Source organism: Ranitomeya imitator, chromosome 10 (genome assembly GCF_032444005.1).
Source record: "Ranitomeya imitator isolate aRanImi1 chromosome 10, aRanImi1.pri, whole genome shotgun sequence".
NCBI classification, from domain to species: domain Eukaryota; kingdom Metazoa; phylum Chordata; class Amphibia; order Anura; family Dendrobatidae; genus Ranitomeya; species Ranitomeya imitator.
Window position 1 is genome coordinate 108,573,221 of NC_091291.1, and position 27,196 is coordinate 108,600,416.

General features: G+C 42.2%; 2 protein-coding genes across 3 annotated transcripts in view; one reads left to right on the plus strand and one right to left on the minus strand.

Annotated features, from left to right (window-relative positions):
• LOC138651819 (putative oxidoreductase YteT) overlaps nt 1-27,196 on the plus strand; it is a 242,781-nt gene that overhangs the window by 172,382 nt on the left and 43,203 nt on the right. The window contains exon 17 of one of the 2 annotated variants that reach the window (XM_069742341.1): nt 514-664. In XM_069742341.1, the coding sequence (XP_069598442.1) occupies nt 514-639 (126 nt within the window). In that variant the 3' untranslated portion in view covers nt 640-664. Of the gene's footprint in view, nt 1-513; nt 1,060-27,196 lie in introns of those variants that run through there. The other variant, XM_069742340.1, reaches the window with a different exon arrangement.
• On the minus strand, nt 3,619-26,929 carry LOC138650875 (uncharacterized). The gene is made up of 9 exons (XM_069740727.1): nt 23,477-26,929; nt 23,045-23,163; nt 22,087-22,151; nt 21,277-21,470; nt 19,581-19,746; nt 18,558-18,722; nt 17,210-17,283; nt 6,903-7,054; nt 3,619-4,521 (listed from the first exon to the last, which is right to left on the minus strand). The coding sequence occupies exons 1-9, from the start codon at nt 26,889-26,891 to the stop codon at nt 4,471-4,473; spliced, it is 4,401 nt and encodes a 1,466-aa protein (XP_069596828.1). The 5' UTR covers nt 26,892-26,929; the 3' UTR covers nt 3,619-4,470.

A 27,196-nucleotide genomic window follows, 5' to 3' on the forward strand; every position in this document is an offset into this window, starting at 1 on the left:
ACCATAGTGGAGTTTGGAGTCAGACTGTTTGAGGGTGTGCACAGGTGTCTTTTTATACTGATAACAAGTTTAAACAGGTGCCATTACTACAGGTAATGAGAGGAGGAAAGAGGAGACTCTTAAAGAAGAAGTTACAGGTCTGTGAGAGCCAGAAATCTTGATTGTTTGTTTCTGACCAAATACTTATTTTCCACCATAATATGCAAATAAAATGATAAAAAACAGACAATGTGATTTTCTGGATTTTTTTTTCTCAGTTTGTCTCCCATAGTTGAGGTCTACCTATGATGTAAATTACAGACGCCTCATCTTTTTAAGTGGTGGAACTTGCACTATTGCTGACTGACTAAATACTTTTTTGCCCCACTGTATGTTAGAGACAAAACATAATAGATACTAAGGTGAGGTGCCGAGAAATGATGAGAGTATTCTTGTTTCTATATAGTCACAAAAAAGAAAAGTAGAAAGTGAGAATCTCATTATACTAATCTGATCTGTGATTGCTTCCTACAGAATAATGACCCTTCACTGATCATTACGGGGCCTGATGATAGTCTTCGAAGTCACTTGTTGGTGTTTCAGGCTGAAAAATCGAGAAGAGAAAACTCTGTGGTGCATATAGATAAGGACGGACAATAAGGAATGAAGATTTTCAAATCCAGACGTAAGCCGCTGATTACACTGCAAACTGGTATTCTAAAATCAGTAACCTGAGTATATCGCTGTGCCGACCGATGCCTTACACTGATTATTAAGTGGTCCACGTTATTAAGTGGTCCACGCCTTCATATGGTTAACCGCACTCCCACGCTGTGAGCCCCTGTCAGAGGCAATGTTTCCAAAGAAGATAATTTAAAAGGTTTTTCCAGGACAAAAGAAAAGAGACTAGAAACTGCGCCATCCTTGCATTCAGGCTGTGTCTGGTACTGCAACTTCTTCACAGTCCCTTCCTCTTTAGCATGGAAAGACCCAGTTCACCTCGTCTGGAAACCGTGTGTTATTCTAGAAATAAAAAAGCCTATTCTTATTAAAAATCAATAAAAAGTCTTTTGAAAAAGCTCTGCCATGCAGAAATTGGTGATTGCTTGATCCTATGCATAGTTCTTAAAGGGTTTGTCCATTATCTGGATAACTTCTTATATGCTGCACTACCATATGTAAAATAATACCAGCACTGGTGCCATTGCAGTGATGTCAGCTCTGTCTGCTGCTAATCACATGACATTGTAATGCCACGAGAGCGCTGCAGCCAGTCAGTAGGCTGTAGAGCTCGCAACATGGGGGAGGTGTGAGAGCAGAGGTCCGTATTCGCCACTGACATAACAAAGTCACGCTCATTAGTAAGGTGTACATGAGTGGCATACGCTCATTAGTAAGGTGTACATGAGTGGCATACGCTCATTAGTAAGGTGTACATGAGTGGCATACGCTCATTAGTAAGGTGTACATGAGTGGCATACGCTCATTAGTAAGGTGTACATGAGTGGCATACGCTCATTAGTAATGTATACATGAGTGGCATACGCTCATTAGTAATGTATACATGAGTGGCATACGCTCATTAGTAATGTATACATGAGTGGCATACGCTCATTAGTAATGTATACATGAGTGGCATATGCTCATTAGTAATGTATACATGAGTGGCATATGCTCATTAGTAATGTATACATGAGTGGCATATGCTCATTAGTAAGGTCTACATGAGTGGCACACGCTCATTAGGTGTACATGAGTGGCATACACTCGTTAATAAGGTGTACATGAGTTGCATACGCTCATTAGTAAGGTGTACATGAGTGGCATACGCTCATTGGTAAGGTGTACATGAGTGGCATACGCTCATTGGTAAGGTGTACATGAGTGGCATACGCTCATTAGTAAGGCGTACATGAGTGGCATACGCTCATTAGTAAGGCATACATGAGTGGCATACGCTCATTAGTAAGGTGTACATGAGTTGCATACGCTCATTAGTAAGGCATACATGAGTGGCATACGCTCATTGGTAAGGTGTACATGAGTGGCATACGCTCATTGGTAAGGTGTACATGAGTGGCATACGCTCATTAGTAAGGCGTACATGAGTGGCATACGCTCATTAGTAAGGCATACATGAGTGGCATACGCTCATTAGTAAGGTGTACGTGAGTGGCATACGCTCATTGGTAAGGTGTACATGAGTGGCATACACTCATTGGTAGACTCAACTCGCAGCACGGTGGCGCAGTGATTAGCACAGCAGCCTTGCAGCGCTGGAGTCCTGGGTTCAAGCCCCACTAAGGACAACATCTGCAAAGAGTTTGTATGTTCTCTCCATGTTTGCGTGGGTTTCCTCCGGGCACTCCGGTTTCCTCCCACATTCCAAAGACATACTGACAGGGAATTTAGATTGTGAGCCCCAATGGGGACAGCAATGATAATGTGTGTAAAGCGCTGCGGAATATGTTAGCGCTATATAAAAAAATAAAGATTATTATTATTATTATTATTGGTAAGGTGTACATGAGTGGCATACGCTCATTGGTAAGGTATATATGAGTGGCATACGCTCATTGGTAAGGTGTATATGAGTGGCATACGCTCATTAGTAAGGTGTACGTGAGTGGCATACGCTCATTAGTAAGGTGTATATGAGTGGCATACGCTCATTAGTAAGGTGTATATGAGTGGCATATGCTCATTAGTAAGGTGTACATGAGTGGCATATGCTCATTAGTAAGGTGTACATGAGAAAATAGCAATTTTTTGATCAAAAAGTATCAATGCAAAATAGTTAAGTAAAATGTATAAAAAATAATGAAAATAACAGTATATTGTACAATAGTTATGCTGGTTCAGAATCTTTGTAATCCAATTATCCGTGTGTTGTTCCGTGTGTTGTTGACTGTGTCCTGGTGATGATCGAGGACGTGCGCGGAGACAGAAGTCAGTGTTTTACCTTTCCACTTACCAGATGCAGCAAGATTGATAGCTGATAGATGCTTTTGGATCCGTCTCCTAAGCTCCTGCGAGGTCTGACCAACATAGATCTTATTACAAGGATAAATTATAGCATAAATAACATCAAATTTAGCAATTGATGTAAGATTTTAATGGGTAGGCTTTGCCAGAATGGACGACCAGGGAACGGTGCTGCCTTTGCCACAGAGAGACATTAAGTTGAAGGATCTTCAGGTTACTTGTGGGTTAACATTTTTTATTCACACTGATATAAACCAAAATCCATATAAACAATGCGTTTCGACTGTTTGGAGCCTTCATCAGGTGTATGCCAGTGTCCCATTCCCTGATGGAGCCGCATATGCGGTGAAACATTTTGCTGGTACTTGAGCTACAGTGTGATTGTACTTCTTTCAGAAAGCTGGTGACTTCCCGGGTGTCACCCATATAATAAATATAGGTATATACCTTACAATATGAGATTGAACAGATTGGGGACAATATTTTAGTAATACCCCACAGCAATTTTAACATGTAAAAGTTAAATTGCATGACTTATTAGTGAGGGATTTCAATATGGGGTTCCCCCCTTTTTGTTAATAACCACAATGCTGTACACACTTTGCACTGCAAACACTCATAATTGTGTACCCGATTAGAGTAAAAAACAACAAATAATTTTAAGATTTATTTTTTTAATTATTTTTATATTTTTTGCATGTTGCTCATCATTTAGTTCATTTAGTATTAAAATATAGTTCAAATGTAAATAGACTTAAACAAATTCAGCATAGTAATAATATACAACTATACATCATTTTTGTTAAAAAAAATACAAAATATATTTGAAAAGTGCAAAAGGCGTACAAATCTGTACTTCATTACCTCCAATAAGCAGCACATTAAGTTCATGAAGAATACGTTTAGTTTTTTTTATGGTTTATATATTACTCTAATAACATAAAAATCTAAAAATATTGTTTATACTAAAGAACATATAAGAATCCAGGACAAATAATGTGCAAAGTGTGCAATGCCATAAAATATCAGGTAAGACGACATTTGTCGGCTAAACGTTTTACAAAAGATTTTCTTCTCTTCTTTTTTAAATTACATTCATAGAAGTAAATTAGATTATGTTGAAGACAACATACAGCAGTGCCGATCCTCAGAGTCAGTGCCGGTCCACAGAGTCAGTGCCGGTCCTGAGAGTCAGTGCCGGTCCTGAGAGTCAGTGCCGATCCACAGAGTCAGTGCCGGTCCTCAGAGTCAGTGCCGATCCTCAGAGTCAGTGCCGGTCCTCAGAGTCAGTGCCGATCCTCAGAGTCAGTGCCGATCCACAGAGTCAGTGCCGATCCACAGAGTCAGTGCCGATCCACAGAGTCAGTGCCGATCCTCAGAGTCAGTGCCGATCCTCAGAGTCAGTGCCGATGCACAGAGTCAGTGCCGATCCTCAGAGTCAGTGCCGGTCCTCAGAGTCAGTGCCGATCCTCAGAGTCAGTGCCGATCCTCAGGGATGTTTTTCGATCACATTTGTTCCTTAGTGGCTCCCACCATTTCTGGTCTCTGAATTTTAAACTGTGTGAAAATAAGTTTATAATTATTTTTTTTTAAATCTTAAATGGGATTTGCACTCCGAATAAAAAAATAAATTTACCGACCTGAAAGATAAGTAAAATAGGTTTTATTATACTCTCCTACAGGGCGGTCCAGTCCGATCAGTGTCGCAGGTCCGGGTCCGGCGCGTCCCATTTTCTTATGATTGCCGCCCTCCTGTTGCTTCATCGTTGCCCGGTATCGCTCTCCGGCGCAGGCATTATTATCTGCCCTGTTGAGGGCAGAGCAAAGTACTGGAGTGCGCAGGCGCTGGGCCTATCTGACCTTTCCGGTGCCTGCGCACTGCAGTAATTTGCTTTGCCCTAAACAGGGCAGATAAGTAAGCCTGCTCAGGAGCTCGATGCTGGGGAGCCATGAAGCAAGCAGAAGAGCGGCAATCATAAGAAGATGGGAGTGCCGGACCTGGACCTGCGACACCCATCGGATCAGACCGTCCCCACGGGTGAGTATAATAAAGCTTATTTTTCTTATCTTTCAGGTCGGATTGGGGGCTTATCTACAGCATTATAGAATGCTGTATATAAGCCCTGAAAGACGGTGGTCGTATCTTATATCGGCCAAACTGGGTGACAGGCTCACTTTAAAGTATTCTACTGTTATTTTTCTTATAGTTCTTATCCATAACATGGTTACACAATGGTTAGAGATCATAAAATAGCTCTGTGTGTAATCAAATCTGCAGTCATGCATTACTCTCCTTCCGCCACTCTTGAAAATGTAGTTTTGTCTCATTACAAACACATTTGCAGCAGCATTTGTCCTCTCATAGTTCTGCCAGCTCTGCTGCAGAGCTGTGCCTGACTATAACCAACACAGTATAGTTGAACCTTGTCTAATTGCAAATACCTTTGCAGTGCTGGCAAATTATAGAGGGGACTTGTACAGACAATAGACATTACAGCATAACAGAAATTACAGTTCAAAACAGATACCAAGAGGAGTGAGGGCCCTGCTGCTCGCAATCTTACAAACTATGAGGAAAAGGGGAGACACGAGAGGTGGATGGTAACAATTGCTTTCGTTGTTCGGATCAGCCATAGTGTAAGGCTCGGGTGTTCATGTAAAGCTGCATGAACCAGTTAACTGCCTAAGTATGTAGCAGTACGAGACACAGAGGGCTATTAATTGTATAAAGTGTATGAGAACATGATGCAAGGAAGCTGATTATGGTTTAAGTTTTTTTTTTTTGTTTGTTTGCTTGTTTTTTGAATGAGCCACACAGGAATAGTTAGGTTAATGCGTTGAGGCGGTAGGCCAATCTGAACAAATGAGTTTTTAGGGCACGCTTAAAACTGTGTGGATTGGGGATTAATCGTATTAACCTGGATAGTACATTCCAAAAAATCGGCGCAGCACATGTAAAGTCTTGGAGAAGGGAGTGGAAGGTGCTGATTATTGAGGATGCTAACCTGAGGTCATTAGCGGAGCGGAGGGCACGGGTAGGGTGGTAGGCTGAGACCAGGGAGGAGATGCAGGGTGGTGCTGAGCCATGGAGTTCTTTGTGGATGAGGGTAGTAGTTTTGTACTGGATTCTGGAGTGAGTGGATGGGTAACCAGTGTAATGACTGGCACAGGGTAGAGGCATCGGTGTAACGATTGGTGAGGAATATGATCCTGGCAGCAGCATTCAGGACAGATTGGAGCGGGGAGAGTTTGGTAAGAGGGAGGCCGATTAGTAGAGAGTTACAATAGTCCAGACGAGAATGAATAAGTGAAACAGTAAGAGTTTTTGCAGAGTCGAAAGTAAGAAAAGTGCGAATTCTAGAAATGTTTTTGAGATGCAGATAAGAAGAGCGAGCCAGTGATCGGATGTGGGGGGTGAATGAAAGCTCGGAATCAAGGATGACCCCAAGGCAGCGGGCATGTTGCTTTGGAGTAATGGTGGAACCGCACATGGAGATGGCAATGTCAGGCAAAGTACTTTCCTTTTCCCCACACTGACTGCCTGTGAGTTGCAAGCTAAAGCACTATGAGAGGACAACTGCTGCTGCAAATGTGTGTGTAATAAGATAAAGTTCACTTCTTCTGTACTTTATTAGTTTTGATATCACTGCCGAGCTGTGTATGACTATGAGAGCAAAGTATCTCACACTGGTAAAGTCCCCTTTCATTTAAAATAATTTCTAGAGGCAGATTGTTGGAGATATCTATGCCCCACCCATAGATCGTAACATCTCATTTACATATAATAAAAAAATAAATCTCTCTGGAATAAGATATTGGAATGCAGATATCAAGGTATCGTTTTATACACCTTCCCATAAAAACAGCTTAAGAGGGATGATCCTACTGACAGATTCCATTTAAGTTATAATTAATAAAAAAAAAGACTTTTTCTTTACTGTTTGTGAAGTGTCAACTTTGTCCAGACTGGGCCGGAACGATCCCGCCGAAAGGTCACTGCCTGAAGATGCTGATGAATTTGTTTCAAGATCGTATTTTCCAGATTTAGTTGATAAGCTGGGAAAATTCGCTCTGGCAAAAGCATCCATATCTAGAATGAGAGAAGGAAAGGTAAAAGTACAATATGTTAGAAGTAATCAATTTATGGTTTTCTGCACTTCTATAATGCGGAGGTATAAGCGTGTAATTCATGGGTTCAGCAGCAATGCTGACTAAAGTTGCTTCTAATGTAGGGACACACCGTCTTGACAAATAGTAACACCTGGTTGTACTCATACATTTCAAGGAGGAACTTTACAATACAATTATCTGAGGGAAGAGTCTCCAGAATTATAATATTATTGGGAGTACAGGTAATGGCTCCAAGAAGCAACAAATGAAGAGGGAAAAAGGGAATCTATAAATATAATTAGTACCGCCTCAAAAACGCATAGTGCCATCACTACAGATCTCACCCCCAATGTGTGTCTCCTGAGAGTGGAAGGGGTTAATAGTACCTCTACACCCAATATCTAGCATCACCTTATATATGAATCCGCAGCTAGTATCACCTTATTCATCACATCCACAGCAACTCAATTTCTGTGGCATGGATTCCAGATACTCGGTGTGATGACAATATATCACCAGTAAAAGTGTAGAGAACATGGGCATCACTTACAAATCATTCATAAAATAGCAGAAAAGGGACTTTTCACTCAATGAGAAGCCAGACTTGCTCCAAACCCCGTTTCCAAGCAGTTAGTAATCCTGAGGATTGTATTCCTGGGTTGGAGTCTATAATGCCCCCATTACCATCCCTTTTCTTTTTAATAAAGGAGCTGTCCAGTTTCATCATATAGATCACTCATCCTTAAGATAGGTCATCAATATGAAATCAGCAGGGGTCAAACCTCTGGCTCTCCTACCAGTCAGCTGTAATTTGCTTCAGTTTGTTTTGAATATGAGTTATCCTGCAGTACCTGACAGTGGCCACTACACATTGAATAGAGCTGTTTCATGTGAGCCGCCGGTGGAGTAAATAATGACGAATCTATAGGGGTGCCAGATTTGGGAACCCCACCTGTCTCATATACTGTATATGATCATATCTGATGTTACTGAACAGTCCCTTTAAGTGATTCAAGCTCTCTACATACTTCCTAGTGGTGATATTATATAAAACTGACATGTCAGGACAGCCGACATAATCATGAACCTAAACTGTATAGAAAAGGCTCTATGAATGACTTTCCAAGAAGCTCCCAAGGTGCCGCAATGAAAAGTAAGTGATATTGCCAATAGATTATGTAAGATAGAGCTTACTGCATGTGTTGGTGGACACTCACTTAACAACGGGACTCAGTCACATAGGCACGTTTTTCTCATAAAACAGTCCATGCGATTTACTATGCAGTCATAAACCGGGTCATGCACAGACCATTACACTTCATGGAACACAATAGGCACCAACCAATGACATTTAGTTGCGGCTTTAACTTAGATACTTCTTATGCGGCTTTAGCTCACAGTTCAGACACTACACCCGCCAGCCCTCCTTGACTAGTTCCCGGGGTTGTCCGTATGCCGTATCAATGTCTCTATTCATGCAGCACACACGACATTGATTCGCAGTCTCTAAACACGCTGGACCTTACTTCATCCAGTTACCGTGGGAGACCACACAGTTCATTACTGACCCCTTGTCAGAGCACACAGATTCCCATACTCTGGGTTACCTTACTGGAGCTCCTGCTCCACACGCTGACTCCTGTCAGTCCTCTCTTCTCCAGGGAAACTGCCGAATTGGGATTACCAACTTGCCTGGCAGGCACACATCAGTTAGTCCAGATCCTCAGACGGGCTGTAGCTCCCCCAATGCAGTGCCATCACAGACTCTGTCTACACTCCTTCCCATGTGCTCTTCAGGAAGTCCTACTCCCAGGATCTTCCAACGCAGGTTGTGCTATTCAGGAAGTCCTACTCCCAGGACTTCCCACACAGGCCACTGTGTGTGCTGTTCAGGATGTCCATCCCCACCCGGGACCGTCCAACACACAAGTCTCTCAGTGTGATTATCAGTTATCCGATCCTACTCCCAGGATCTCCCAACACACAAGTCTTCAGATCCACAGCCTCACAGTGCACTATTCAGGGATCCAGTCCACACACAGAACCTCCCAACACACAAGCCGTCCAGGATCTACACGCTCTCCATTACAGAGATGTTGTGAATTCTGTTGTCAGGCTCCCTCCTGTGGTCATGAATCGTACTTCGGCTGGTTCTGTCCATGGACTTCCTCTGGTGGGTGTTTCTGAGTTTCCTTCCACAGGTGACGAGGTTAATTCGTTAGCTGGCTGCTCTATTTAACTCCACTTAGATCTTTGCTCCATGCCACCTGTCAATGTTCCAGTATTGGTCTAGTTCACTCCTGGATCGTTCTTGTGACCTGTCTTCCCAGCAGAAGCTAAGTTCCTGCTTGTATTTTCTTTGGTTTGCTATTTTTCTGTCCAGCTTGCTATTTTTATTGTTGTCTTGCTTGCTGGAAGCTCTAGGACGCAGAGGGAGCGCCTCCGCACCGTGAGTCGGTGCGGAGGGTCTTTTTTGCGCCCTCTGCGTGGTCTTTTTGTAGGTTTTTGTGCTGACCGCAAAGCAACCTTTCCTATCCTCAGTCTGTTCAGTAAGTCGGGCCTCACTTTGCTAAATCTATTTCATCTCTGTGTTTGTATTTTCATCTTTACTCACAGTCATTATATGTGGGGGGCTGCCTTTTCCTTTGGGGAATTTCTCTGAGGCAAGGTAGGCTTTATTTTTCTATCTTCAGGGCTAGCTAGTTCCTTAGGCTGTGCCGAGTTGCATAGGAAGCGTTAGGAGCAATCCACGGCTATTTCTAGTGTGTTTGATAGGATTAGGGATTGCGGTCAGCAGAGTTCCCACGTCCCAGAGCTCGTCCTTTATTATCAGTAACTATCAGGTCATTCCGTGTGCTCTTAACCACCAGGTCCATTATTGTCCTGACCACCAGGTCATAACAGTACAGGTGGCCCAAAGTACTAATGCATCTCAATAGAGGGATAAGAGAAGTTCTGAGACCATTTTTTTTCTTTGCAGTGTGTTTTGTCTCTCTTTTCCCCTTTACCTCTGGGTGGTTCAGGACACAGGTGTAAACATGGACATTCAAGGTCTGTCCTCTTGGATGGATAATCTCACTACAAGGGTACAAAACATTCAAGATTTTGTGGTTCAGAATCCGATGTCGGAGCCTAGGATTCCAATTCCTGATTTGTTTTTTGGTGATAGATCTAAGTTCTTGAATTTCAAAAATAATTGTAAATTGTTTCTTGCCTTGAAACCTCGCTCCTCAGGTGACCCTGTTCAACAAGTAAAGATCATTATTTCTTTGTTACGTGGTGACCCTCAAGACTGGGCATTTTCCCTTGCGCCAGGAGATCCGGCATTGCGTGATGTTGATGCGTTTTTCCTGGCGCTTGGATTGCTTTATGACGAACCTAATTCAGTGGATCAGGCAGAGAAAATCTTGCTGGCTCTGTGTCAGGGTCAGGATGAAGTGGAGATACATTGTCAGAAGTTTAGAAAGTGGTCTGTGCTCACTCAGTGGAATGAATGTGCCCTGGCAGCAATCTTCAGAAAGGGTCTCTTTGAAGCCCTTAAGGATGTCATGGTGGGATTTTCCATGCTTGCTGGTCTGAATGAGTCTATGTCTTTGGCCATTCAGATCGATCGACGCTTGCGTGAGCGTAAAGCTGTGCACCATTTGGCGGTACTATCTGAGCATGGGCCTGAGCCTATGCAATGTGATAGGACTTTGACCAGAGCTGAACGGCAAGAACACAGACGTCAGAATGGGCTATGTTTTTACTGTGGTGATTCCACTCATGTTATCTCCGATTGTCCTAAGAGCACTAAGCGGTTCGCTAGGTCTGCCACCATTGGTACGGTACAGTCTAAATTTCTATTGTCCGTTACTCTGATTTGCTCTTTGTCATCCTATTCTGTTATGGCATTTGTGGATTCAGGCGCTGCCCTGAATTTGATGGACTTGGAGTATGCTAGGCGCTGTGGTTTTTTCTTGGAGCCCTTGCAGTATCCTATTCCATTGAGAGGAATTGATGCTACGCCTTTGGCCAAGAATAAGCCTCAGTACTGGACCCAATTGACCATGTGCATGGCTCCTTCTCATCAGGAGGATATCCGCTTTCTGGTGTTGCATAATCTGCATGATGTGGTCGTTTTGGGGTTGCCATGGCTACAGGTTCATAATCCAGTATTGGACTGGAAATCTATGTCTGTGTCCAGCTGGGGTTGCCAGGGGGTACATGGTGATGTTCCATTTTTGTCTATTTCGTCTTCCACTCCTTCTAAAGTTCCAGAGTTTTTGTCGGATTATCGGGATGTATTTGATGAGCCCAAAGCCAGTGCCCTACCTCCTCATAGGGATTGCGATTGTGCAATTAATTTGATTCCTGGTAGTAAGTTTCCTAAGGGCCGATTGTTCAATTTATCTGTGCCAGAACACGCCGCTATGCGGAGTTATATAAAGGAATCCTTGGAGAAAGGCCATATTCGCCCGTCGTCATCACCGTTAGGAGCAGGGTTCTTTTTTGTGGCCAAGAAGGATGGTTCTTTGAGACCTTGTATTGATTACCGCCTTCTTAATAAAATTACAGTCAAATTTCAGTATCCTTTGCCGTTGCTGTCTGATTTGTTTGCTCGTATTGAAGGGGCTAGTTGGTTCACCAAGATAGATCTTCGAGGGGCGTATAATCTTGTGCGTATTAAACAAGGCGATGAATGGAAAACAGCATTTAATACGCCCGAGGGCCATTTTGAGTACCTGGTTATGCCATTCGGGCTTTCCAATGCTCCATCAGTATTCCAGTCCTTTATGCATGACATCTTCCGAGAGTACCTGGATAAATTCCTGATTGTGTATTTGGATGATATTTTGGTCTTTTCGGAGGATTGGGAGTCTCATGTGAAGCAGGTCAGAATGGTGTTCCAGGTCCTTCGTGCGAATTCCTTGTTTGTAAAGGGGTCAAAGTGTCTCTTTGGAGTTCAGAAGGTTTCATTTTTGGGGTTCATTTTTTCCCCTTCTACTATCGAGATGGACCCTGTTAAAGTCCAGGCCATTTACGATTGGACTCAGCCGACATCTGTGAAGAGCCTGCAAAAGTTCCTGGGCTTTGCTAATTTTTATCGGCGCTTCATCGCTAATTTTTCTAGTGTTGCTAAACCGTTGACTGATTTGACCAAGAAGGGTGCTGATGTGGTCAATTGGTCTTCTGAAGCTGTAGAGGCTTTTCAGGAGTTGAAGCGTCGTTTTTCTTCTGCCCCTGTGTTGTGCCAGCCAGATGTTTCGCTCCCGTTTCAGGTTGAGGTTGATGCTTCTGAGATTGGAGCAGGGGCTGTTTTGTCGCAAAGAAGTTCTGATGGCTCGGTGATGAAGCCATGTGCTTTCTTTTCTAGAAAGTTTTCGCCTGCTGAGCGTAATTATGATGTTGGTAATCGAAAGTTGTTGGCCATGAAGTGGGCATTCGAGGAGTGGCGTCATTGGCTTGAAGGAGCCAAGCATCGCGTGGTGATCTTGACAGATCACAAGAATTTGACTTATCTTGAGTCTGCCAAACGGTTGAATCCGAGACAGGCTCGATGGTCGTTATTTTTCTCCCGTTTTGATTTTGTGGTTTCGTACCTTCCGGGCTCTAAGAATGTGAAGGCTGATGCCCTGTCAAGGAGTTTTGTGCCTGACTCTCCGGGTGTTCCTGAGCCGGCGGGTATTCTCAAAGAGGGGGTAATTTTGTCTGCCATCTCCCCTGATTTGCGGCGGGTGCTGCAAAAATTTCAGGCTGATAGACCTGACCGTTGCCCAGCAGAGAAACTGTTTGTCCCTGATAGATGGACTAGTAGAGTTATCTCTGAGATTCATTGTTCAGTGTTGGCTGGGCATCCTGGAATCTTTGGTACCAGAGATTTGGTGGCTAGATCCTTTTGGTGGCCGTCTTTGTCACGGGATGTGCGTTCTTTTGTGCAGTCCTGTGGGACTTGTGCTCAGGCTAAGCCCTGCTGTTCTCGTGCCAGTGGGTTGCTTTTGCCCTTGCCGGTCCCAAAGAGGCCCTGGACGCATATTTCTATGGATTTTATTTCGGATCTCCCCGTCTCTCAAAAGATGTCGGTCATTTGGGTGGTTTGTGATCGCTTTTCTAAGATGGTCCATTTGGTACCTTTGTCTAAATTGCCTTCCTCCTCTGATTTGGTGCCATTATTTTTCCAGCATGTGGTTTGTTTACATGGTATCCCGGAGAACATCGTTTCTGACAGAGGTTCCCAGTTTGTTTCGAGGTATTGGCGATCCTTTTGTGCTAGGATGGGCATTGATTTGTCTTTTTCCTCGGCTTTCCATCCTCAGACAAATGGCCAAACCGAACGAACTAATCAAACTTTGGAAACATATCTGAGATGCTTTGTTTCTGCTGATCAGGATGATTGGGTGTCCTTTTTGCCGTTGGCTGAGTTCGCCCTTAATAATCGGGCCAGCTCGGCTACTTTGGTTTCGCCGTTTTTCTGCAATTCTGGTTTCCATCCTCGTTTCTCTTCAGGGCAGGTTGAGTCTTCAGACTGTCCCGGTGTAGATACTGTGGTGGATAGGTTGCAGCAGATTTGGACTCATGTGGTGGACAATTTGACATTGTCCCAGGAGAAGGCTCAACGTTTCGCTAACCGCCGGCGCTGTGTGGGTCCCCGACTTCGTGTTGAGGGTTTGGTTTGGTTGTCGTCTCGTTATGTTCCTATGAAGGTTTCCTCTCCTAAGTTTAAGCCTCGTTTCATTGGTCCGTATAAGATTTCTGAGGTTATCAATCCTGTGTCATTTCGTTTGGCCCTTCCTGCTTCTTTTGCCATCCATAATGTGTTCCATAGGTCGTTATTGCGGAGATACGTGGCGCCTGTGGTTCCATCCGTTGATCCTCCTGCCCCGGTGTTGGTTGAGGGGGAGTTGGAGTATGTGGTGGAGAAGATTTTGGATTCTCGTATTTCGAGACGGAAACTCCAGTACCTGGTCAAGTGGAAGGGTTATGTTCAGGAAGATAATTCCTGGGTTTTTGCCTCTGATGTTCATGCTGCCGCTCTGGTTCGTGCCTTTCATTTGGCTCATCCTGGTCGGCCTGGGGGCTCTGGTGAGGGTTCGGTGACCCCTCCTGAAGGGGGGGGTACTGTTGTGAATTCTGTTGTCGGGCTCCCTCCTGTGGTCATGAATGGTACTTCGGCTGGTTCTGTCCATGGACTTCCTCTGGTGGGTGTTTCTGAGTTTCCTTCCACAGGTGACGAGGTTAATTCGTTAGCTGGCTGCTCTATTTAACTCCACTTAGATCTTTGCTCCATGCCACCTGTCAATGTTCCAGTATTGGTCTAGTTCACTCCTGGATCGTTCTTGTGACCTGTCTTCCCAGCAGAAGCTAAGTTCCTGCTTGTATTTTCTTTGGTTTGCTATTTTTCTGTCCAGCTTGCTATTTTTATTGTTGTCTTGCTTGCTGGAAGCTCTAGGACGCAGAGGGAGCGCCTCCGCACCGTGAGTCGGTGCGGAGGGTCTTTTTTGCGCCCTCTGCGTGGTCTTTTTGTAGGTTTTTGTGCTGACCGCAAAGCAACCTTTCCTATCCTCAGTCTGTTCAGTAAGTCGGGCCTCACTTTGCTAAATCTATTTCATCTCTGTGTTTGTATTTTCATCTTTACTCACAGTCATTATATGTGGGGGGCTGCCTTTTCCTTTGGGGAATTTCTCTGAGGCAAGGTAGGCTTTATTTTTCTATCTTCAGGGCTAGCTAGTTCCTTAGGCTGTGCCGAGTTGCATAGGGAGCGTTAGGAGCAATCCACGGCTATTTCTAGTGTGTTTGATAGGATTAGGGATTGCGGTCAGCAGAGTTCCCACGTCCCAGAGCTCGTCCTTTATTATCAGTAACTATCAGGTCATTCCGTGTGCTCTTAACCACCAGGTCCATTATTGTCCTGACCACCAGGTCATAACACAGAGACCACAGACCTCAGAGCATGTGACCACACCATGGTCACATTTTGTAGTTGTAACCACTCTCATAGATGGGAGGTGTGTGTGTGGCTAGTTTGACCCACCCAGCTCTCAAACTAGCCCAGTAAGCCTCCCTTCACAGCTATACAAACACTTGTGGGACTACAGGTCCCAGAACAACAACATTACTTTAGGCTTACAGCGCAGACTCCCTCTGCGACACATACCGGCCATTTACAAACCTTCTGGTCACTATCTCATTATCACCATTAAAACCACAGATACGCCTCCATGCATATCCTGAGGAGCACACACAGTACCCCCTGGATGCAACAGGGGGCACTGCATTACAATTACTATTCTGTTAAAGTAACAACGCACCCAAAACTGATCTCATAGTCAGTTACCATTCTTTGAAATGTATTCATTTTTTATGTTATCAGTCACAACTTTCCCAATAACCACTACATTTATCTCACTCATTGAGGCATTGGCCTATATGGTATACAGTGTATACTGTATGCTGTGTCTGCGTGATTACAATACAGTGTGTCCGTAAAGTCATGGTGTGCTTTTGACCAGTCACTGGAAAGCAACAAAAAAACAAAAGAAATGTGAAATCTGCTCCAAATAGAAAAACTCTCCCAGATTCATACCTATTCAGTACAGTTCGATGTGGGCTCCATTTGTTGCCCTAAACCCATCCAAACGATAGTGAAGTTCTTGCCACACACGGGTAAGGACGTCTGGTGTCAGAGAGTGAATAACATCTGTGATTCTCTGTTTTAAGTGATTAATGTCATTGTTACGTTCAATGTACACGTCCTTACCCGTGTGTGGCAAGAACTTCACTATCGTTTGGATGGGTTTAGGGCAACAAATGGAGCCCACATCGAACTGTACTGAATAGGTATGAATCTGGGAGAGTTTTTCTATTTGGAGCAGATTTCACATTTCTTTTGTTTTTTTGTTGCTTTCCAGTGACTGGTCAAAAGCACACCATGACTTTACGGACACACTGTATTGTAATCACATGTTGCTTCACATAACCCCAAAAGTAAAAGTCTAAGGGCGTCAGATCCGGGGATCGTGGTGGTCATGGCTTGACAGAACCCATGCCTATCCACCGCCGGGGGGAATGTTCTATCCAGAAACTCACGAACAATGGTGGTGTAGTGTGGAGGAGCGCCGTCCGGTTGAAAGATGACACCTTCTGGAAATTGTGGCACTGCATACAATTTCAACATGTCAAGATACATGTTTGCCGTCACAGACCTCTCCACGAAAAAAAGTGGGCCTATCACCTTATCATGCATCAGGCCACACCACACGTTCACTTTAGGGGTTTTACGTTCGTACTCAACGTAGGTATGAGGACGTTCAGCAGCCCATATTCGGACGTTATGGTGATGAACATGTCCACCGATATGGAAGGTCGCCTCATCGCTAAACACAATTTTCTGCAAAAATCTTGCATCATTGTCGATCTCATGAAACATGTAGCATCATTTGAGTCTATCCGCCGGTTTGATAACGTGCAACAGCCGTAATTTGTACCCCGTAAAACAGAGACATTTCTTTAACACCTTATGAACTGTAGTCTTGCTTAGGTGTAATTGTCGAGCACACGCACGCACAGATTATTTAGTGCTCCTTAGGTAGCTATCCCGTATAGCCTCTACAGACTCATCACTGACTGATGGCCTACCAGAGCGGGGTTTCTCCACCAAACTGCCAGTTTCCTTCAACTGCTTATGCCAGAGAGTAATGTTATTCCTATGTGGTGGCGCTTCGTTATAAACGCGCCGATATTCACGTAGCACTTTGGTCACGGATTCGAATTTAGCGAGCCACAGAACACACTGAACTTTCCTCTATACCGTCCACATCTCGACTGGCATGGAAACCCACAGAGCTGGCATAAGCTTGTGGGTGCATGATGTCACAGACCTGACAGTGTATTAATCAGAGTTCAGTTTATCAGGGGTTAATCTGGCTGGGGGCTCAGCAACAGCTTAAATGATTTTGTGTTTGATTGGTTCTTGTCATCGCTCCTCATGAACAGTTCTGATATGATTGGGCCAAAGAAAGGGGGAGCCAATATGTAAACTATAAATAGATCCTGTGACTGGTGAAAAGTGCACCATGACTTTACGGACATTTGTGCTTTTTATTGTTTGCCTCTTTTGGATTATCCAGCAGAAAATATACAGAATATTCCTACTTACCCGTATGCTGGAAATTGGTTCTCTCTTCGTCATATGTAAACCACATTCTTGAGTCACGTCTCTCTTTGAATAAACTAAAGAATAAGGGATGGAAAGATAATTCTGTGAGATTGTATCAGCCGATCCTAGATGTATTTGGTATATAGATGTGATCCATACACATACTTTTATTTTCCATTATATTTCTCCTCCATGCACTTTACACAAGTATAACAGATGAGTACACTGGTGCACTGTTTTGTGGTTTTGTATGTTTGTGCCCCTTGTTGTCTCTTTTTATTTGCCCTTTACAGACTTGTTATTAGGAAAACAGGTAAGGATGACAACCCCAACAGAGGATTAACAAGGAAAATAAAGTAATAGTAACACTGTGTATTTACAATTGCTGATTTTGCCCTCTATATACTGTAGAAACATGAGATCTGATTTCTATGCATGAGACATCATTAGAACTACAATTCCACATCACTACAAAGTCCATGGCTGGGGTCATGAGTTGAAGAGGAGGTGGACCAGGGCTGCCAGGGATGTAGAATTGTAGTTCTAATGATGACTCATGCAGAGAAAAAAGACCCCCTGTTTCTACATAGATTTTAGAAGGATTCAGCTAGTCAGTTTTAATCATGTGATGTCATAGAAATAATGAAAAAGAGAAGAATTAGGTGGGTAGAAAGGCAAAATGAGCAATTGTAAGTACACAGTGCTGCATAATATGATTATTAAGAGGATAAATACTTTGATGGAAGGAGGAGTGGTTTTTTTAAAGAATCACTCCCAAAATAGGTTTTATTCCCTAAACCTTCCTAAATATAAGTGAATAATATGTACACAGATCACCGCCTTCCCCCGTTTCCAGCGCTGCTCCACTCCTCTTCTCACTCACTTGACTTAAATTGAAATATGTGAGCGGGAAGTCACTTATACAATGTAAGTTCGTGGAGCGTGACAACAAAGTGTTTTATTGCACTTACACTGCATTACATACCCAATGAGACAGGTTTAGGGAATAAAAACATTCCCGGAAGTGCTTTTTCATTACAAGTAAAACGCAAAGTTCCTATAAGATGGGACTATCCCTTTAAGCATTTTCACTGTCTATCTGTCTATTTTTTCAGATGGCAAACCAGGTAACTATTATAAAAGAAGCATTGTGGATCAGATATTATAAAGTCTCATCCACACGCAGCAGGGGAGAACTTTCCAGCATAAATTGATCACTGCTGTGGATTTGCAGAAGATCAGTTTATACCGATTTCACCCTTTGAAATGCAATGGATCAAAGTCCAGTGTGGTCAAACTATTTAACGCCTCCCATTCCACTGATAGAATTTTCCCAGATTAGACAAACCTGAACATCCTTTTCTTCCTCAGGGCATACACTGCGAAAATCACAACGATGAGAAGCAGGAGGATTCCGCCAATCAGTCCAAATATTAACCCGTAAAATCCAGACGTTCGCACATACAGCTCGCATTGCTCTCCTTGGAACTGGTAGAAATGAGACTTGTAGCACCTAGAGCAAAGGATAGTTTCAATGCAGCGTCTACATTATCTGCTGACGTTACCTGTCACTTATGTTAGGCATGTCTTTATAATTAAAATTGAAAAAAGTAAAGCGGTCTGGATGGAGCGCTGATGACAGAGGCCACCGGAGCACAGGTTAGGGATTTAAAATCTTTAATCACAACGCGTTTCAACAGCCAATCGCTATCTTCTTCAGGTGTCAATGAATAAAAAGGTTAAAAGGGAATAAGGAAGTATTTAAAGGAATGAAAACCAATGAAAACTGAGGAGGGAAGTGCAAAGGCGGAAAGGGGGGGAGGTTCAAAAAGTGATAAATAGCCAGTAAGATCCAAGATTTTAAAGAATCGCTTTTTAGAGGACTACCCTAAAAAAATTGATCCATGATGCTTTTAATAAAGTTCAACCCCTTTCTCACATGCCAACTAGACGTGAGTGGCCTCGCTCTATGCAAGTGTATTGAGGGAGGTTCTACACGTCTAGTTGGAATGTGGCTGGTCACATGACACCACAGGTCGCAATGTGAGGATTCACAAGTCTGCAATCACATAGAGTGACTGCAGACTTGCAACCCCTTTCCTTATGCTTCAACACTGGCTTTTCACCACTGCAGCCGATCACCGCTTCATCGGCTCATGCTATGTATATTGACAGTGACTGACTTCTGTTGTAGTCAAGATGTCACAGTTGTGGCCAATAGACAATCACCGGAGGCTGCGGAGAAGACCCGACACAAAAGCAGAGGAGGGAAAGAAACGTTCATTTTGTTCTTGTCACCCAGTGAAAGCATTTTGGGGGAAAACTTCATTTTTGGAAAACCCCTATAACAGAAAGATAAACATATACTTACTGACATATGGAGCCATTTTTTGCATTGAAGCATTCTCCATTATAATTGCAGTAGGCTGGGTTATTGAAGCATGGCCCACTGCAGTAACAGTTCTGATCATTACACGTCACTATGTAGCCAGCATAAGCCAGGGAACAATTCACATATGGCATCATCTGTCCTACATCTGTAATATTTAATAGATAAAGATTATTGTATCCAATACTGTTAGAAGAAAGGAAACATTAAAATAACAAATTTTATCCATCCAATTTTTGTAAAAGTTGCACTAAATGTTAATGTTTTAAAGGAAACCTGTTAGGTCCGCCAACGCTTGCAGACTGCATCAATGAACTTTTAGTTCTTTATTCCAGTAATGTTTTTATTACTGCATATCTTTTCGTAAAATCAGCTTATATGGATCAGTTTGATGCATGCTAGTGAATCAGGACTAGTCAGGGAAGGTGTTTACTAAGTGGGACTAGTCCAGGTACAAAAGCAGCAGTCATGTTGTCATGGTTAGGACATGGTTAATGTCCTGTTCTCTCAGGGTTAATGTTGTTGGCCTCTCTTTAGAGATGGGAGGGGTATTTATACTCACTCCTAGCTGGGTTTCACTGTCAGCTATACATTCTGCTTTAGTCTGTGTGCTTGACCTCTGGAGTGTGTGCCCGGTTTGCATTGTGTTTATCTTGCTCTCCGTGCGTTACTCTGTTTGCTATTCTGGATTTCTGACCTCTGGCTTTGCTTCTGACAATCTCCTGTCTCTTCCTTTTGGTACCTCGTGATCCCCTGGCTCCGATCTTTGCTTGTTTGGTAACTCTCTAGTATTTATCCCTTCTCTGTTCCCCGGCGTCTGGCTCCGCACCCTGACCTCATATCACTCTGTCACATGTTTAAGGTCCTGTTGGCTACCAGGTTAGTACCCGGCGTGTAGCTCAGCTCCGTTGCTGCTGTGTGCAGCTCTACCCGCAGCATTAATACAATGGAGCTGTGACACATGCCTTGTGTCCCAATACAAATATCCATTAATGATGTTTCCAATCACCAATCCTTTGTCCAAGGTTTGAAGAATTGCTACGTTTAAAGGAGTTTCCAGGCATTCTGATTAGTAGCGGTTCAAAGGTAAAGTGGGCGCCTACCGTACTCTCCATTGTTACTCAGGCACACTGCAGTGCAAACTACTTCGGGGACTAATTCTGAGTTCCCTCATTCTGCTGATTGTTGGTCATGAGGCTTTGACCCCCCACTGATCGCAGTCACTGTAAAGCACCAGCCCTATGGCTATGTGCACCCAGATTTTTTTTTTAGCGGCAGTGAAAAATAGCAAATTTTTCAATCAGAAATTGCTCCAGAAACACTCATTCAAGGTGGTTTTTTTTTTGGTCCTCAAACCCTTTTAATTTTTTTTTATCATTTTGTTAACATGTTCTTAAAGCATTTTCTATATAAAGTTAGCCTTTTTATAAGTTTATTTATTTTATAGATGATTTTTTCACTTTTTTAAAACATCCATTAAACAAAAAATGGACTTTTATTGTAAAGTCTTAAGCCTCTTCACGGCGGAAAACGCCCGAAGAACGGATCGGTCACTTATTTTACCTGCTTGATGACTTTGGAAAACTGAAGCTAATTAAAAACGATCAAAAGACTGAACATATGATGAGTTGAAGAGGAAGAATTCAAGCTTTGATGATGTGGAGATGTGAAAACTTACTTGTTATCGCAGGCGATTGAGGGTCTATTTTAGAAATGGAGACACTGGTGTTCAGCTCTTGCGCGAGTCCTGGGAGCGACTGCTTCAGCGAGTTGTTCACAGCCAATTCCAAATCTTTGTTCAGGAAGGTGATGCCCGTCTGATTGTTGGGATAGTTGTAGATAGCAGTGCTGTTCACAATAATACTGCCATTCCTATAAATCAGTGAGACCGCCATGTTAAAGAATAAAACTCCCAATTTTGTCTGGTCTATAGATATAAACTGTCTCTCGTCTGGTCTGTACACATAAGACACTTCTGTGATACTTCCATAGATGGATTTATTTTTCCTCCAGTATGGATTGTCCTTGCCTCTAGATACTAGATCACATGATTATGGTTGGACCAGGAGGTAGGAGACACCTAGTCCTGTAGTGATAATCTCCTGCTGATAAACCACTGATTGTATGGAAAAAGCAAACCACAACCCAGGAAGTGACACATCACTGGAATCAAACTCTCTTTCCCCGCATCATGATACTCTCAGATTACATAGTAAAAACCTGTTGACAGGTATCCTTTTATACATGCAACCTTCTTTCATAAATTTCGTAGACTGCTAGGTTTACTTTTTGGGGAAAATTGTAGGATGCTACAGTAAACCGGAGTCCCCTTAAACAATCAAAAATTCTAAAAATTTACTATTTCCTGGTTTCTTTTCTCCTCCTGCCTGACATTTGCCTATATAAAAAGGATAATACAGTCCCTAAAATCGAGAATATTATTGATTTTTCTACTAATTTACCTGTAGCCTTACATACAAGAAATTACCTGAAGCCATGGATGACCACTTTCGAAAAGTACTTAGGTGCTGCTCTCTTGAAAGCAAGACTTAGCTGCAAAAAAATAAAAAATAAAAATAGTATATGAAAGAGGAGAGCGGTAACGAGAATTTTATTTTGTTATTTTTCTGTTTTTCTTTTGTGAATTTTTGTTTTTTGTAAAAGTGTCAACAGAAAGTGCAGTTGTATTGGATGTCACCAATGATTATCTCATTCATACTTGGCTTTTTTTGTCATTTTTTTTTTAATTTAATCGTATGAACATTTAATTAAACATCATATAAACGATAAACAGTGATTTTTTTTGTCATTTTTTTTGCGTTAGTATTTTTGTACCTGTCTATTATTTCCTATTTAAACACATAGGAGCCAACCTGCGCCGGACGGGGGAGAGGCTTATATAAAAACTGCCCAAAATGGACATTATCGGGTGGATCCCGGGAGCCGCGGAGAGAGGGGGGCATAAAGAGTAACTGTCGTTTCAGCAGAATGTCTGTCTCGCCCAATAGTTATAGCCCCTCCCATCTCCATAGAACTTTATGAGCACCAAAGGCCATCTCTTGTATCTTTGCAAATGAAAATCGAAAATCATACCCTAATTATTTTGCGTTGAAGCCATTTGCACAAAGAGTGATTATTTTATTAAACATAATGGATTAACCAATGTAGCACAGGGCTGGAATCTTATGATGGGGAAAGACCTGATTTTAGTCATTGGACCTGTAATCACAGGCACCAGCAAAAAAAAAGTTGTTGTTTATTTTTACTTTTTTTCCCCAATGATCGCAGACTTTTAATATGACAATTGTGGGAATTCTTCAATGTGTAGTAACCTCCATCAATAAGAAGTAAGAAAAATACAACAATGAATATTCTATAGATAGTATATAACCAGATACAAAATCACATATTGGAACAAGTCTGTGTCTTCACTGACTTATTCTTACCACATTTTCCACTTGTGCAAATAGGGTCAAGTACTGTGGGGACGATGGGTCGGTTAAAGAAATATCGAATGTCGCGTTTATGGTGATCTCAACAGAGATGTGACGGGTTGGGCCTTTATCTGTAAAGGAAAACTATTTAGTAACACAGAAATGAGACTTCTAGTAATAATTTACTTTTATAATAAAATTCCATCTGAATACAGACAATAGAGGGAACCTTACATATGGAATGGAGTCTGACCTGCCAAACGATTGCTTTTGGCTATATGCTAGGTATCCTACCAATTTGAATGATTTCTCTACGTGGCCACTAAACCACCAACACCGTGACTGACAGCAAAAAAATATAATGTATCATAAATATACTACAGTATTTAAAATAAAAATCGGAAGTTTCTCCAAGAAAAATGAAAAATAGAAAACTTTACTTACCTATCACAGCTGCCGTCTCATTTTGTCCATATAGACAGTCACGTCCTGTGAAATCTCTACTGCAAACACAAGAGCAGGTGCCATTTATGTTTGAGCACTCCTGGTTTTCCAAGACCGGACATTGTAGTTCAGTAGTATGTACAGATGTTTTAGATGGAGTAGATGTTTTTCTGGTGGTTGTCACAATGGCAGTAGTATTAGCGTTGCTGTGTGATGATGACGAAGAGGATGTTTTCACTGTGGTGTAATTTAGCGTTGGGTTCAAAGAAGTTTGTGTGATGTTGTTGAAAGTGGAGGTAGACTGAATATTTTCAGTGGCAGATCCAGTTGGATTACTTAAACTTACTGAATCCGTTAGGACAGTGGTGGACAGAGTTGCAGATGTTGAATGTGTTTTTTGAGTAGGGCTGGTGGGGTAAGATGAAGACGTTTTCGTTGTTCTGGATGGCAATGATATTTTTTGCGTTTCGAAACTTGTACCATCTTTTGGAACAGTGATGGCAGTGGAAGATGTTAAAAGAGTGATATTGACTCCTGGAGAGATTGAAGATTCAGACACACTTAGTATTGTACTTGTTGACATTGACTCAAGTGCTTGAGTTGATGAAAGAGTGTAATCCACCTTAGGAGAAAGTGTCTCTCCAGACTTCAGTGTTTCAATTTCTGTTGTAGTTGGTTGTTCAGAAGTTGTAACGGGAACATGGCTTGTTTGCTTAGTTGTTAAAACAAGTTCTGAAGTTGTCTCTGGTAACCAGGTAGAAGAAACAGTTGAAAATAGGTTTGATGGTTCTGTAGAAAATGTGCCACTTTCTTTAGTTCTGGTAAGGGTAACTGATTCAGTGGAAATCTCAGAAGTATAAATGGTTTTAATTCCTGTTGGTCCTGAAGTCGATATATAATTCCCAGTTGTCAGATGAGGTGTTTCTTTGGTGGTGGGTTCTCGAGATGCTGAAGTCTCTGTTGCTGCTGTATGTAATTGAGTAGATGTAGGTGACGATAGAGACGAAGTATAATCTGTCATTTTGGAAATGATGTCTTCTGAAGTTGATTCTGCCGAAACTGATGTGCTTGAGGAAGCCAATGTCGATTCTGTTACGGAAGAAACTCCAGTTTCCTCAGTTGCAGTAGGTTTCGTTGAAAATGGGGAAAGTGTTGTGGTGAAGGTACTTTCAATCGGAAGAGTTATTGTAGATGTTGGGGTTGAGGATAGAGTGTTAGTCACCTCAGGAGAAAGTGTTTCTTCCGACTTTGGTGTTGATATTTTTGTTGTAGTTGGTGGTTCAGAAGATATAGTGGAATGCTGACTTGATTGAGTAGTTGTTAATAAAACCTCTGAAGTTGTCTCTGGTAATAAAGTGGATGAAAGTGCTGACAAGGTAACCGATGGTTCCGTTGAAAGTGTGGCACTTTCCTCACTTTTAGTAGGAGTAACTGATTTAGTAAAAAGCTCAGTAGTAAAGACAGTCTTCATTTCTGTTTGACCAGAAGTCGATATATGTTCCTCAGTTAACAGCTCAGTTGTATGAGTGGAGGCAGGTTCTTGAGATGCTAAAATCTCAGTTGTTTCTGTGTGTAGTTGAGTGGATGTCTGTGACATTAGAGTTGAAGTATGATCTATCCCTGTGGTAGATATCTTTTCTGTCATTGGTTCTGAGGACACTGGTGTTGATTCTGTTACAGAAGGCATGCTAGTTTCCACACTAACAGTAGGTTTGGTTGAAAATGTGGAATGTAAGGTGGAGAGACTTTCAACTGGAAGAGTAATCGCTGTTATGGAAATGGTCTCAATTGTTGGAGATGATGACAGAGTGGTAGTTACCTCAGGAGAAAGTGTCTCTTCAGACTTCGTTGATTCTGTTTTTGTTGTACTTTGTGTTTCATAAGTTGAAGTGGGGACATGGCTTGCTTGCGCAGTTGTTAACACAACTCCTGAAGTTGTCTCTGGTAACAAGGTGGATGAAAGAGTTGGCAAAAAGGTTGATGGTTCTGTAGAAAATGTGCCACTTTCTTTAGTTCTGGTAAGGGTAACTGATTCAGTGGAAAGCTCAGAAGTATAAATGGTCTTAATTCCTGTTGGTCCATAAGTCGATATATAATTCCCAGTTGACAGATGAGGTGTTTCTTTGGTGGTGGGTTCTCGAGATGCTGAAGTCTCTGTTGCTTCTGTATGTAATTGAGTAGATGTAGGTGATGATAGAGATGAAGTATAATCAGTCATTTTGGAAATGATGTCTTCTGAAGTCGATTCTGCTGAAAATGATGTGCTTGAGGAAGCCAATATCGATTCTGTTACGGAAGAAACTCCAGTTTCCTCAGTTGCAGTAGGTTTCATTGAAAATGTGGAAAGAGTTGTGGTGAAGGTACTTTCAATCGGAAGAGTTATTGCAGCTGTTGGGGTTGAGGATAGAGTGTTGGTCACCTCAGGAGAAAGTGTTTCTTCAGACTTTGGTGTTGATATTTTTGTTGTAGTTGGTAGTTCAGAAGATATAGTGGAATTCTGACTTGATTGAGTAGTTGGTAATAAAACCTCTGAAGTTGTCTCTGGTAATAAAGTGGATGAAAGTGCTGACAAGGTAACCGATGGTTCCGTTGAAATTGTGGCACTTTCCTCACTTTTAGTAGGAGTAACTGATTTAGTAAAAAGCTCAGCAGTAAAGGCAGTCTTCATTTCTGTTTGACCAGAAGTCGATATATGTTCCTCAGTTGACAGCTCAGTTGTATGAGTGGAGGTAGGTTCTTGAGATGCTAAAATCTCAGTTGTTTCTGTGTGTAGTTGAGTGGATGTCTGTGACATTAGAGTTGAAGTATGATCTATCCCTGTGGTAGATATCTTTTCTGTAATTGGTTCTGAGGACACTGTTGTTGATTCTGTTACAGAAGGCATGCTAGTTTCCACACTCACAGTATGTTTGGTTGAAAATGTGGAATGTAAGGTGGAGAGACTTTCAACTGGAAGAGTAATCGCTGTTACGGAAATGGTCTCAATTTTTGGAGATGATGACAGAGTGGTAGTTACCTCAGGAGATAGTGTCTCTTCAGACTTCGTTGATTCTATTTTTGTTGTACTTTGTGTTTCATAAGTTGAAGAGGGGACATGGCTTGTTTGCGCAGTTGTTAACACAACTTCTGAAGTTGTCTCTGGTAACAAGGTGGATGAAAGAGTTGGCAAAAAGCTTGATGATTCTGTAGAAAATGTGCCACTTTCTTTAGTTCTGGTAAGGGTAACTGATTCAGTGGAAAGCTCAGAAGTATAAATGGTCTTAATTTCTGTTGGTCCAGAAGTCGATACATAATTCCCAGTTGACAGATGAGGTGTTTCTTTGGTGGTGGGTTCTCGAGATGCTGAAGTCTCTGTTGCTTCTGTATGTAATTGAGTAGATGTAGGTGATGATAGAGATGAAGTATAATCAGTCATTTTGGAAATGATGTCTTCTGAAGTTGATTCTGCCGAAACTGATGTGCTAGAGGAAGCCAATGTTGATTCTGTTACTGAAGAAACTCCAGTTTCCTCAGTTGCAGTAGGTTTCATTGAAAATGTGGAAAGGATTGTGGTGAAGGTACTTTCAATCGGAAGAGTTATTCCAGCTGTTGGGGTTGAGGATAGAGTGTTAGTCACCTCAGGAGAAAGTGTTTCTTCAGACTTTGGTGTTGATATTTTTGTTGTAGTTGGTGGTTCAGAAGATATAGTCGAATTCTGACTTGATTGAGTAGTTGTTAATA